Source organism: Ambystoma mexicanum, chromosome 7p (assembly GCF_040938575.1).
Source record: "Ambystoma mexicanum isolate Mex_15411 chromosome 7p, UKY_AmexF1_1, whole genome shotgun sequence".
Lineage (NCBI taxonomy): Eukaryota > Metazoa > Chordata > Amphibia > Caudata > Ambystomatidae > Ambystoma > Ambystoma mexicanum.
Window position 1 is genome coordinate 73,650,788 of NC_090939.1, and position 12,592 is coordinate 73,663,379.

General features: G+C 47.1%; 1 protein-coding gene across 10 annotated transcripts in view; it reads left to right on the top strand.

The window, feature by feature from the left end:
* The window catches only part of CASR (calcium sensing receptor), a 1,433,568-nt gene that overhangs the window by 843,211 nt on the left and 577,765 nt on the right, over positions 1-12,592 (top strand). For all 10 annotated transcript variants that reach the window (XM_069635803.1, XM_069635809.1, XM_069635804.1 and 7 more), the window contains one exon: positions 7,928-8,234. In XM_069635803.1, the coding sequence (XP_069491904.1) occupies positions 7,928-8,234 (307 nt within the window). The remainder of the gene's footprint in view (positions 1-7,927; positions 8,235-12,592) is intronic.

Consider the following 12,592-nt stretch of genomic DNA (forward strand, 5'->3'; position numbering starts at 1 on the left):
CATTTACTTGGTACAATGGTTGCATGCAAAAGGGTCTAGTGTTGCAGCACCCTAGTTAGTTAATATTGTATTTTCTGCGCACACCTTCCTGCAATGTCACTTCCTTTAACGTGTCCAACCCAGGCTCTCACCCTCCAAGCAGTTGCGAAATGTTGAGAGCTATGCATCAGGTTTTGTAAACGACTGAAGAACGCCTCTTCTGAAGACGGCGTAAACTGGATAGGAATCGGGCGGTCCAGAGGAATGTACCTCCATGTACCTCCACAAGTCAGTCAAAACTGGCTGTCACAACAGACTCCCCATTCACTGATCCACATAGTGCAGTGGAACTGATCTCTGTGAAAGCGATATTGTTTGTGGAAGAGAGATTCTCATATTCCAGTCCAATGGAGAATTGACAGTGTTTTCCCCAAAGGCACAAACAGCAAATACTTAGGCCTGACCTTTAGGCCTGAAGCACCTGAGGGCCTGGACAAAATCACCCTTGAAAATGGCTGACACCATTGACACTGGCTGAGGTGCCATTTTGAAACCCTCTGAAGTGACATGCGTCACAGGTCTATCAGAAGACATCGTATCTTGACTGCAATTTTAGGAGCCTTGAGATGAACTTTAGCCCCTTTTGAGGGATCCTTAGCAGAGCCGGTAATTAAATACGTTAGGCGCTTGTCAAACTTTTTGCTCCCTCAGTTAAGCTGTTACTATGTTTAGCCCCTTTGAGGGGAACCTCAGACGAAACTCTGGTCCATTAAGCCCCGGGATGGGGAACCTCGGCCTTGCTGATGCTTCTTTTAGCCCCTTTCAGGGGAACCTAGGGACTTACCCCAGTACCTTCAGCACCTGGCTGGGGTACCTCAGGAGTGTCCCCAGTATGCTTAGCCCGCAGAGGGGGAACTTTGGAGGAAACTCTGGTATCCAGATTAGACCCTGCTTTTGGCACCACAGGGCGAACCCTGGTAACGCGATAGCCGATGCGACTCCCCCTAACACCGGATGACCCCAGGAAGGAGTCACCCGGGTGGGGTGCTCTAAAAAGACGAGTACTTACCAGACAACTTCTGTTCTCTTCGATGAAGCTCTGTAGGTGTACCGGAGGCAAGCTGTGGAAAACTTGCTCACATGATGAGCCTTCTTTCAAGTGCGCAGATCAAGAGGGAGTCGCAGAAAAAGCATGCGTCCCAATGATGTTCTGGGCCATGGGTAAGTAACTTGTTCGTCGAATGGATTGTGTACTCCCACATATTCCTCGTCTTATGATAAACTCCCAAAGCAGTGTATGTATTCCTGGAGGAGGGAGTCAGAATGTTCAGACTCATGATAATTTAGGAGTTCCTTTATAGGTCTCAGTGCACAGAATGTAGCACTGCCTGTCCAAATAAACCTTCCCGGCTAGAGGCAGAGTCCAGACTATAGTTTTTTCGTAAATGTGTGTACGGACGACCATGTGGCTGCCACACAAATATCTTTAATTGGGACTCCCGTCTCTAAGGCAGAGGAAGTATCCATGCCCCTGGTCGAATGAGCTCTAAGACCCTCCAGAGGATCTTTTCCAGCTAATCTTTAGCATTCAGATATTCCTAAAATAATCCCTCTTTATAAAGTTTGTTTTGAGTTTGCCATACCCAATTTGTGGCCTGTGAAGCCTACAGAAATTTGGGCATCCTGTCTTAGTTTAGACATCCTGGAAATGTAGAAACTAAGTGCACGCCTTGGATCAAGCCTGTGTAACCTCTCCTCTTCCTTTCCAGGATGAGGAGGAGGATAAAATGAAGGTAGAATTATTTTCTGAGTTAAATGAAACTCAATCACAATCTCAGGTAAGAAGGTAGATTTAACCTTAAGGACCTCTCTGTCTTTATAGAAGATTGTGTAAGGAGGCTTGCAGGACAAGGCCAGAAGTTCACTCACCCTTCGGGCTGATGTGAGGGCCACTAAAAGGATGGTCTTTAAAGTTAACAACCTTAAAGGACAGGAATGGATAGTTTTAAAAGGAGCACACATTAGAAATGTCAACACTAAGTTGAGGTCCCAAATTGGGACTTGAAAAGGGACCGGAGGAAATGTATTTGTCAGTCCTTTTAAGGATTGTATAACGAGTGGGATCTTGAAGAAAGATACCTCTTCAGAGGAGCGCTTATAAATAGAGAGCGCTGCCAGATAACCATTAATTGTACCAACCTGGAGCCCCAGATTGGCCAGGTGTGATAAATATGACATCACGATAGGTGTACTACATGTAAAAGGATCCACATTCTTAACCCTGCACCAGCTGCAGAATTTGCTCCAACGGCAGCGGTACAAGGACTTTGTTGCTGTCCTTCTGGGCGAAAGCAAAATCTCCATTACGTCGTCCGGGGAGGTCCCAATCCTTGTATCTCAACCTCTCATAAACCATGCGTGAAGGTTGAGTGTCTTGACCTGTGGATGGAGAACACAACCTGCCTCTCTCTCAAGAGAGAGAGAAGAGGTCCTCTCTTTGTGGAAGATGTATTGGAGGGCAGATTGACATGTACATAAGGTCCGGGTACCACGTCCTCCTGGCCCAATCCGGAGCAATTAGGATCATTGATTTTCTGAACCTCCTCAAAATCCTGATGACTTGAGGAATGACGGGGACTGGAGGAAACGCCTACAGGAGTGGAAACTCCCAGTCCACTATGAACGCATAGCTCCTCTTGGGGGAAATTCCCTTGAGCAGTACCGCTCGCACTTCTGGTTGAAACTGGTCGGAGAAAACAGATCCACTTGAAGTCCGTTCCCCAAAAGGTGAAGAACTCTTGAAGGACTTCATGAGCTAGTTCCCACTTGTGGAAGACTGTGCTATGCCTGCTCAGAGCATCCGCCGCTGTATTACGTGAACTACTGATAGCGAGATTCCTTCTTGAATTGCCCATAACCAGAGATGCATTGCCACTCTGCACAGGGGCAGTAACCCTACTCCCCCTCTCTTGCTGAGGTAGTGCATCAGCACTGTGTTGTCTGTCATTATCAGGACATTTTTCCCCTGCAGAGGGCAGAAAGGCCTTCAGCGCTAGTCTGATTCACCTAAAGTCCAAAAGGTTGATATGTAGTTTGGACTGCGATGGAGACCAACGACCGCTGATTGTCAGATTGTTGGCATGTGCTCCCCACCCTGTGAGTGAGGCGTCCATTAGTACCATTATCTCCTGCCATGGCTCCCAAAAAGGTTCTCCCTTCAGAATGTTGTCCTCGAAGGCCCACCACAGGAGATCCTGTGCGACCCTACTTGGTACCTGAAGGAGATCCGACATCCTGCCTGAGAATTGAGACCATTGAGTCCTGAGAGCCAACTGGAGAGATCTCATTCTTAGGCACGTCTCTGGCACCAGAGAAATGCAGGATGCCGTGATGCTGAGCAACCTCAGAAAGTCGAAGGCCGGGAGACGCTGGGCATTTTGGAATTCGTTGACCATCTGCAGAATGTCTTGAGCCCTCACCTTGGGTGGCAAGGCTTTTCCCAAGGATGCGTCCAGGATAGTCCAAATTAATTGGAGCCTTTGAGATGGTATCATGTGGTACTTCTTGAAGTTGGGGGAGATGCCCAGTCTGTGGAGGGAGTGGCAGGTTATGCTGAGATGTTGCAAAGCCTGCTCGGGAGAGCGAGCCCTGATCAGCCAATCGTCTAGGTAGGGGTAGACGTCAATCCTCTCTCTTCTGAGACTTGCTGCCACTACGCCAGCAACTTGGTGAAAATCCTCGCGCGTAGGTCTGTCCAAAAGGCCTAACTCGAAATTGATAATGAGAACCACCGACGGCGAACCTCAGGTACTTTCTGTGCTTGCAATGGGTTGGCATATGAAAGTAAGCATCATGAGTGTTGAATGATACCATCCAGTACTGAAGCTGGAGGCCCTGAAGGATCTGAGAAAGTGTGACCATCTTGAACTGAGATCGTGAGAAACGTGTTCAAGTCTTTTAAGTACAAGATGGGTCTCAATCCTCTGTCCTTCTTGGGGATTAGGAAGTAAGGGGAGTACCAACCCTTGTTCCTCTCCACTAAAGGTACTGGCTCTATAGCACCTTTCTCTAGCGGGGTTAAAATTTCCTGCATAAGGAGCGGGTCTGGAACTCTGAAAGAGCTGTTCCCCGGTGAATGATCCTGAGGCTTTTGCAGAAAGGGAAGGGAGTAACTCTGGGCTACTGTTTTCAGTGCCCATGCATCTGAAGAAATACCCTGCCATTCTTTCAGAGGCTGTGAGAATCTTCCTCCCACTGGGGTCTTGTGGAGTAAGGCCTCAGAGAGGTTTTTAGGTGGCTGATGCAGCGGCTGAGGGTAAAGCAGCCCCTGTCTGGGCAGACTTAGCACCTCTTCCCCGTCCACCATGGGGGAATCTTTTCGGACCTCTTTGATTCGACAGTCCTCTCCCTCTTCCAACTGAGGGGTAATAGTGAAAGGACCTGCCCCTCCAAGGCGTACCAGTGGGGCAAGTAGGTGGCAGCTGTCTGATTGCTGCGCCAAGGGATTTGGCTGCTGCTTTGGATGTTTGCAGCTTCTCGAGGCTCTCGTCAGCCTTGCTGCCAAATAAATGAGTGCCGTCAAAGGGCATGTCAAGAAGTCTGGATTGTACATCTGGTGCAAAACCTGACTTTCTTAACCAGGCAAATCTGTGCGTTACTGTGCTAGCCGCCATACCTCTGCTGATGCTGTCCGCAGAGTCGAGACCAGTCTTGAGGGATTCGCCCATTGCATCTTTCCCATCCTTGACAATATTCAAAAAGCTGTCTCGTTCTTCCCCCTCTGGGATGTGTTCGGCTGCCATTGCTATACAATCCAATAATGTGAAAGTGAACTTGGCCAGTGCACAAGTGGCATTTGCTGACTTAAGGGCCATACTCAACTCAGCGAAAACCTTTCTAACCCAAACATCATAACGCTTGTCAACTCTGTCCTGGGGGGTGGGAGGGGTATGCTTGTTGCATGGATGTAGAAGTGGCAGCCTGAACTACCAAGCTTTCAGGAGGTATGTCAAATAGTACAGGTCACTGCTTGACGCACAATACTTGCTGGTTAGTATCTTGTTCACAACTGAAAGTAACTCAGGGGCCTCCCAGTTGGCATTAATTCTTTTTTGCAAAGCCACATGGAATGGTAGAATAGGGTCCTCCAGGGATCTCTTATTTAAAATATCGGTTAGGCCATCCTGCTCAAATAATGGCGCAGGCCAACTCCAATCTCAGATATTCTATTACTCTAGACATGAGTTGTCTATAAGAAACATCGGCATGGTCCGAGGGGTCTGGCCTGCCAAATTCTATCTCTGGGGATGTGTCCAAGCTACTTGCAGATTGGAGGGTGTCAAGTAGGTCTCTTAATCTTGAATCCTCAGAAATTAATGCCTCTGGAACATTGTATATCCCATACTGCAATCTAAATGGATGATCTTCATCTGAAGATGGCTTATTATCCACATAAATTGAGGATAGGGATTCGGAAAAAAACTTCCTTGGCAGTGGTGTGCATATTTTCTCGACATTCGTCAATGTTCTTGGAGTTGGCCTCGAAGCTTTTGATGCCGAGGGTTTCGATGCTGAGTGTTTCACCGCTGAGGGCTTAGACGGTTTTGGCGTCCAAGGTTTCTTATGACTCGACCTGAAGTCTTTCAGCATCGATCATGCCAATGGAGCCTTTTCCTTCGCGGGAACCTCTGAGGGTTCTCGAGGAGTCTTCTACTGGACACCCAGGCCCGAGGGCACACAGGTTTTGTCCTTTGCCTTTTTGTCATGCTTGTCGAATCTGGCATGGCTCTTAACTTTCTTCTAGGGGGTCGAGGCCACTTTCTCGAATACGTCAAGCATCTTGAGTCTGAACTTCTCCGACTTGGCCGGCGAGGTCAATTTGGTTGGGTACGAGACAAGCATGAGACGGGCACGAAGATGACAACCTGTGGTGCCTTTTCTTCGACCATCATGAAGAAGATGATGAGTGGTGAGAGCCACTGCGTGATCGGATCTTTTAACTTTCTTCTGACGAGGAGAGTCATCTCTCTACTCGTTGGGGGATCGCCTTTTCGACAGGGTTGTCAAAGGGGAATTACGGGACCTACCTGAGCCAGTTTGCCTTTATGCTCTTTCACAGCCTTCGCTGTCATCGATAGGCAAGACCCACACTCCGACGTAATGTGAGGATCCCAGGCACCACAGACACACCCGATGGGGGTCCGTGAGGGACATTTTCACCTCACAGTCATGGCACTTCTTGAACCCCGAATTCGGAGTACATGACGCTGACGACGATGCCATTTTATCGAACAATTAAGGTTTTAGTCACAGAACCGAAGCGCGCCGATAATCTGAAGCGTTAGCTCTCGTGGAAAAACGGAACTGAAGCCAACGGTGACTGCGTGCGCTATATACCTTCGATGACGTTAACACCAAGACAGATGCCCTCGAGGGACATCAAGTCGACAGGCATCGACGCGCAGCGCCCCCTGCTGAAATATGTTTCCCGAAGCTGCTAACGCTGGATATGGAGATATCATAAAATGAGGAATACGTGGGAGGACACAATCCGTTTAAAATATATTGTTGTAGTAAATTGAGGACAGGTTTTGGCAAAATTCTGCCTTGATAACGACTTAGGTCGAAACACGTATCGGCTTGAATAGGCATATGTGGAATTTGTATCCTACGGAATAATATGACTTATGTTTGCATCTGAAGCTATTAAAATAAAATAAAATGTGTACATATTGCTTGGGAGAGCACAATCGTTGGGACTGACTCATTTTTTTTTTTACTTGATTTTATTGGAGTTTATATCAAACAGATTACAGCTTGCACATCCAAAGTTGACAATCATAACACAAAAGCAGGTATTGCTGTCAAACAGAAAAAAACGGTTAAGATTCAGTTTCACATTTCAATAAAATTCTTGCATTCTGTTCCATCAATATTTAACTCCTCTTTATAATGTCAATGAACATTGACCGCTCTTCTTCCATTCCGCCCCCCCCCCTCAATCCCTCCACCCCACAAGACTTTATAAACTGCCGCCAAGGGATGTGTTGTCTAGCGTTTAGTGGATTGGTTGATAGGATTGTCAAGCATAGAGGACCACCTTGTTCGGGAGCTGACTGTCATTTTAAGCTTAAATTGTTGAAGGCAGTGGGCAAGGCCTTTGTCAATCCCCTTTGCAGCCATAACCCAAACCAATCATCTTGTATAGGCCTAGGCACACAGTATTTGGATTGCCCAATTTGTGTATCTTTGAATTAGGTAAGTGTATGTGTGTGTTTGTAGAGGGGGAATGTTTGTAGTGTGGAGGGGCTGGGGAGAAGGTAAGTGTAAGTGTGTTTGTGTGGAGGAGTGTTTGTTGAGTGGAAGGTTGGGGTGGTTGGGCGAGTAAGTGTGTTTCTGAGTTTGTTTGTGGGTGTGTGTGTGTGTGTGGGGGGGGTGTTTGTGTTAGCAAGTGTGCATGTATCTGTGAGTGGAGGGGGGTTGTTTAGAAGTGGTTATGGTGGCGCGGGATGGGTAAACTGGGGTCGGTGGATGAAATCCCTCTGTTTTAAGGGTGAGGGCGGACAGGGGATTGGTTTTCAGGTGGTTTGAGGGGACGAAAAGTGATATTAGTGAATTTTAAAGGCTGCACCAAATCAACTGAAAAAAACCTGTCTTTTTTGCATGCAGCCTTTAATAATTTAGAATATCATATAAAACTGAAATTAAAAAATGATCTATTTATTCACATGCATGCTTTTGGACTACATGGCCATGCAGGGACAAATCCTCTGACACCTGATTAATCAACACAGGAAAGACAAAATGAACAGAGGGTGAATTTACGAATAAATCATTACAAAGTGATTGTGAAATACAATTTTTCAATAGTGATGTGAAATTACTAGGTTTTAATCCATACCTTGTTATAGTGACCTGGTAAACATGACTCTCTTCTCTCCTTTTTTAGGTATAACTTCAGAGGCTTCCGCTGGCTCCAGGCTATGATCTTTGCCATTGAGGAGATAAACAACACTACAACTCTTCTTCCCAACATCACCTTGGGGTACAGGATATTTGACACCTGCAACACAGTCTCAAAAGCCCTTGAGGCCACACTGAGTTTTGTTGCCCAGAATAAGATAGATTCTTTAAACTTGGACGAGTTCTGTAACTGCTCAGAGCACATTCCTTCCACCATAGCCGTGGTCGGGGCGACCGGCTCGGGGGTTTCCACTGCTGTAGCCAACCTGCTCGGACTGTTCTATATTCCACAGGTAAGGTATAGTTCACCTTTGATAGGGTCTAGGTTCTGTGAGCTTGAAGAAATGCATAGTCAATAATTAAAATTTATCAACAGGATGCAGAGCTGACCACGGAAATTACAAGACTCTACACAATAAATGATTGCAATAGATTATTTTGCATGCATACATGCATTTATTGTTTGTTTACTGGGGGTAAAGAGCAACACATTAACCCCCAACTAGGTATCACAGTGCTGGACAGATTGTGAACAAGAATTGTACAATTAAATCAATTGAAAAGTACCATAAATTAACATCACTACAGTAAAAACCATGGTTAAAAGTTCAGAAAAGAGAGTACATATAGATGATCATGGCAGGACGTCACTCATAGTCCGGACAGTTCATATTTAAAAATGTTGGCCCTCCAACAGTGAATCAGGCAGTCGATGGCCAACCCTACGTTGAAGAAATTCTAATGGGATAGAGGAAGGTTGAGAAGAAATAATGCCCAAAAGCTGACCTAAATGAAAGAAGAGCCATTAGAAGCCAAATAGGTTTCACTGAGCACAAGTTCCTTCACAGTCCCTACAAGAACCTGACTGTCAAATATTCCTGTAGAGTCTCAGTTGTACAGTCATACAGTCTCAATGTTGGGGATAAACTGGAGGATCGAGAACTTAGCAGTGAAGCACAAGATGTTGGTAGCATATCACGTAGCCATACCTAAGAGTCTGGCAGAGTTAGGTGAGGAGGGGACCAGGTAGACAATGGTGACCAGATCCCATCCAATAATCTACAACCTCGCAAAACAGGGTATTCTCACAGGATGCTTTGAGGTTTACATTGGGACTGTCAAAGATGTAAAAAGACTTTCCGGTTCCCCAACAAAATTCCCAAGCCATTCACTGCAGCAGCATAGGCCTCTTCGCCCCAACACAAGATCTGTTTGCATCTTCATTCCGCTTCCAACAGCCTCCTTCAGCCGTGTGCTCCAGCACACTCAGAGTGTACATACACGGCCAGTGATCCTCTGGTCCCCAGCTATTTCCACAGCGTTGTCTTTATCCTCAAGTTTCCCAATCACCTTCCTGTCACAGGTGAAATCCTGGCGCGTTCTAAAGATTTCCCGCTCACAATGTAATTCAATGCTTGCCCTGCCCCTCCATCCCACCAGCACTGCAGGTTTGAGCCCCCATCAGTCCACAAGAGTCCGGATCCAATTCTTATTTTTTAATGTTTTTTATTTTATTGTTTAAAGGGCAAGCATAGCTCGAGAGCAGCACAGCGCTGTACAGAGTGTGGGTAGACGGCATTTGGACTGGCGTCTTTTAACAGTAGCAGTACTGTGAGTTCTGTGCGTTGGTACGTGCGTCCAGCAGAATTAGTGCTTGGTCAGGTGTTGTTCAAAGAGTCATGTTGAGAGATTTGCGAAATTGGAGCATTGTGAGGGCATTCCAAGCCGACAACGGGATTGAGTCCCAGAGGGTGGGTGCATGACAAGAGAGCGATTGTTAGCGAGTTGTGATGCCATCAGATATGTGGAGCTTAGCCGTTAGATACACAGGTACACTGGTGTGCTACTCATGACTGCTTTGTAGATGAAACATGCAGTCTTCAAACAGTAGCCTGGTTTGGAGTGGAAGTCAATGTAATTCGGTCAAATGTCCGTGCTCCCATAATAAGACGTGCTGCAGCATGATGGACTGCTTTTAGGGGAGCCAAGTGAGCAGCTTGGAGCCCTGTCAGGAGAGCATTTCCCCCATCGATGTGCAAGACCACAAGGGCCTGCACTGCGATCCAGAGGTCCTATGGCGGCTATGAATGGTTTGTTTTTCGAAGGGTAGAGATTCTGAGCCAGGCTATTTAGGCCTTCTTGGCTATTTGTTTCTAGGACAGATTACTGTCAATGGTGAAGCCTATGGATTTTGCCGAGTCTGACAGTTGTGTATTAAATCCTTCTAGGCGCATATCATTGAGCCATTGTTGGACAAGTTGTTTTTAGCGGGCGGACAGATGAGGACGAATTCAGTCTTGGATGGTTTAGTTTGATGTAGGCAGTCGAAATCCAGGAATGGATGATGGCTAGGTAATTGCGGGGACAAATGATATCCTGCACGCTATTTACTCTCATGTGCAACTGAGTCTCGTCTGCGTATTGGTGGATGCTATATTGGGATCTTTGAGGAGAGTGCCCAGAGGTGTCATATAAAGGTTTAAAAGGATTGGTGTGAGGATGGACCCTTTGGCGGACTCCGCAGGAGATCTGGAGTCGGTTAGAATGCAACAAGTTAATCTGCACAGCCTGGTGTTTGCCTGAGAGGTAGGAGGTAAACCAATTCAAGACAGTGCCAGAACATCCCATCCTGTCAGCAGGGAGAGAAAGATGTGGTGGTCAACGAGCAGTCAATGAGGACGAGGATGCATGAGTTACCCTTATCCATGATGCTGAGTAGCGCATTCACCGCCAGGCCCGTCAATTGTTTAATGATGGAGGCCGGAATGATACCGTCCGATTAAGAATTAGGTTTGAAGGAGACAATGGGGGTCATTCCGAGGTAAGGAATTACCGGCACTGGTAAGGGTGCCGATGCCGGTAATCCCTTACCTGCGTATTCCGAGGTCCCTTTGCAGGTCTTTCCTTAAGTACGGGACCGGCAAAGGTACTTCGGAGGTAATTACGGTACCATAATTTACAGTGCCGTAATTACCTCCTTCCCCATTCCCATTGAGCCCTATGGGGCAGAAATGGGAATGGGGAAGGGCAAAAGTTGAATGGGGAATTACCGGTCCCTCCAACCCTGGAATGGACCGGTAATTACTCCATTCACCATGCCGGATTTGGGATGGTTTCGGAGGCAACCATGGAGCTAATTACTCCATGGTTAGCTCCAAACCCGGAATGGGGCCCAATGATTTTTACGAGATCCAGGGTAAAAAAAAAAGAAGAGAATTTGGTACAGAGGGGCAGTGTGCATACCGTGGTGCAGTGGATGCTAATGCTATGAGTGGTTGATTTGATGGTCTATCGGATTTTGCCTATTTTTTCAATAAATAATGTGTTGATTTTTCCTGAGTTGCTGGTACCTCGGGGTCGGGTGAGGGTTTGGTACAATGCTTTACTACTTCAAAGAGGGCTTTGCTCCTGTTAGAGGCTGCTGCAATGGTGGTGGAGTAGTAAGCAGCTTCGGCCTCTGTAATCAGAATCCTACGGTTTGCGTGCAGAGATTTGAGGTTGGTGGTTTTTATGCCATCGTTTCTCTCGGGCTCTGATTAAGTGTTTGTTGGAGATTAGTGCAAGGGTGTACCATGGGGTGGATGTTTGGTCTTAGCCCATTTGGATTTTAGGGGGGCATGAGTGTCCACCAGTTCCATAGCAGAGTTGCTGAAGAATTCCAGGAGGCCTGAAGCATTCCCTGTGGTGGGGAAGTCGGAAAAGATTGCTTCTAGCTCACTGACTGGGAACGTTTTGAATGAGCAGTGTTGAGCGAGGGGACGTTTAGCCTGACCTTTGTGAGCGGCTGTCGAGTGGGTGAATGATAATGGGACGGCGGCATGGTCAGACCAGTCAAGTGGGATAGGGTCTGAACAGGTGATGCAGGGGGATGATGTGAAGACTAAGGCCCTCATTCCAAGGTTGGTGCTAGTCATGGCGCTATTAGCGCCATGACTAGCACCAATACCGGTACCGCCACCGACATGGTGGTATGGGGATTTACCGGTCCATTCCACCCTTTGCGGGACCGGTAAATCCCCATTTGAAATGCCATTCCCCCTCCATTTGAGCCCCCATAGGGCTCAATGGGAAGGGGGAAGGCGGCAATAACGGTACAACAAATTGCGGTACAGTTATTGACCCCGGTATCCCTTTGCGGGTCCCGTCCTTAACGCCTGCTAAAACCAGGCGTTAAGGACGGGACCCGCAAAGGGACCTCGGAAAATGCAAAGGGATTACTGGCACCAGTGTCCTTAACGGTGCCCGGTATCCCTTTGCGTCCGGGTCGTAATGACCCCCTAGGTCTAGGGTGTGGATATGATATGATATTTTATTTGTATTGTGCTCATACACAAGTTTTTCAGAGCGCAACAAGGCAAGGGAGGGGAACAGGGGAGAACACAACAACAATCTTACTAGGCCCAGTGACATTGAGAACGCGCAAGTGCATGGCAAAGGGAAAGGGGAGAGTGGAGTGCGGGGCAGAGGAGAAACAGATCAATAATAATAAATACAAATAAATAGATAATAGAGGCAGTAAACAGTGGTAGTACAGCCAGCAAGTGGCAAGTGCTGTGTTTACGGCAGCAGACTGGGTAAATCTGATAAGTGCAAAAAAAGAAGAAAATGGGGGTGTGGGTGACTGTATGGGTACAGATACAGTCCCCAGTGC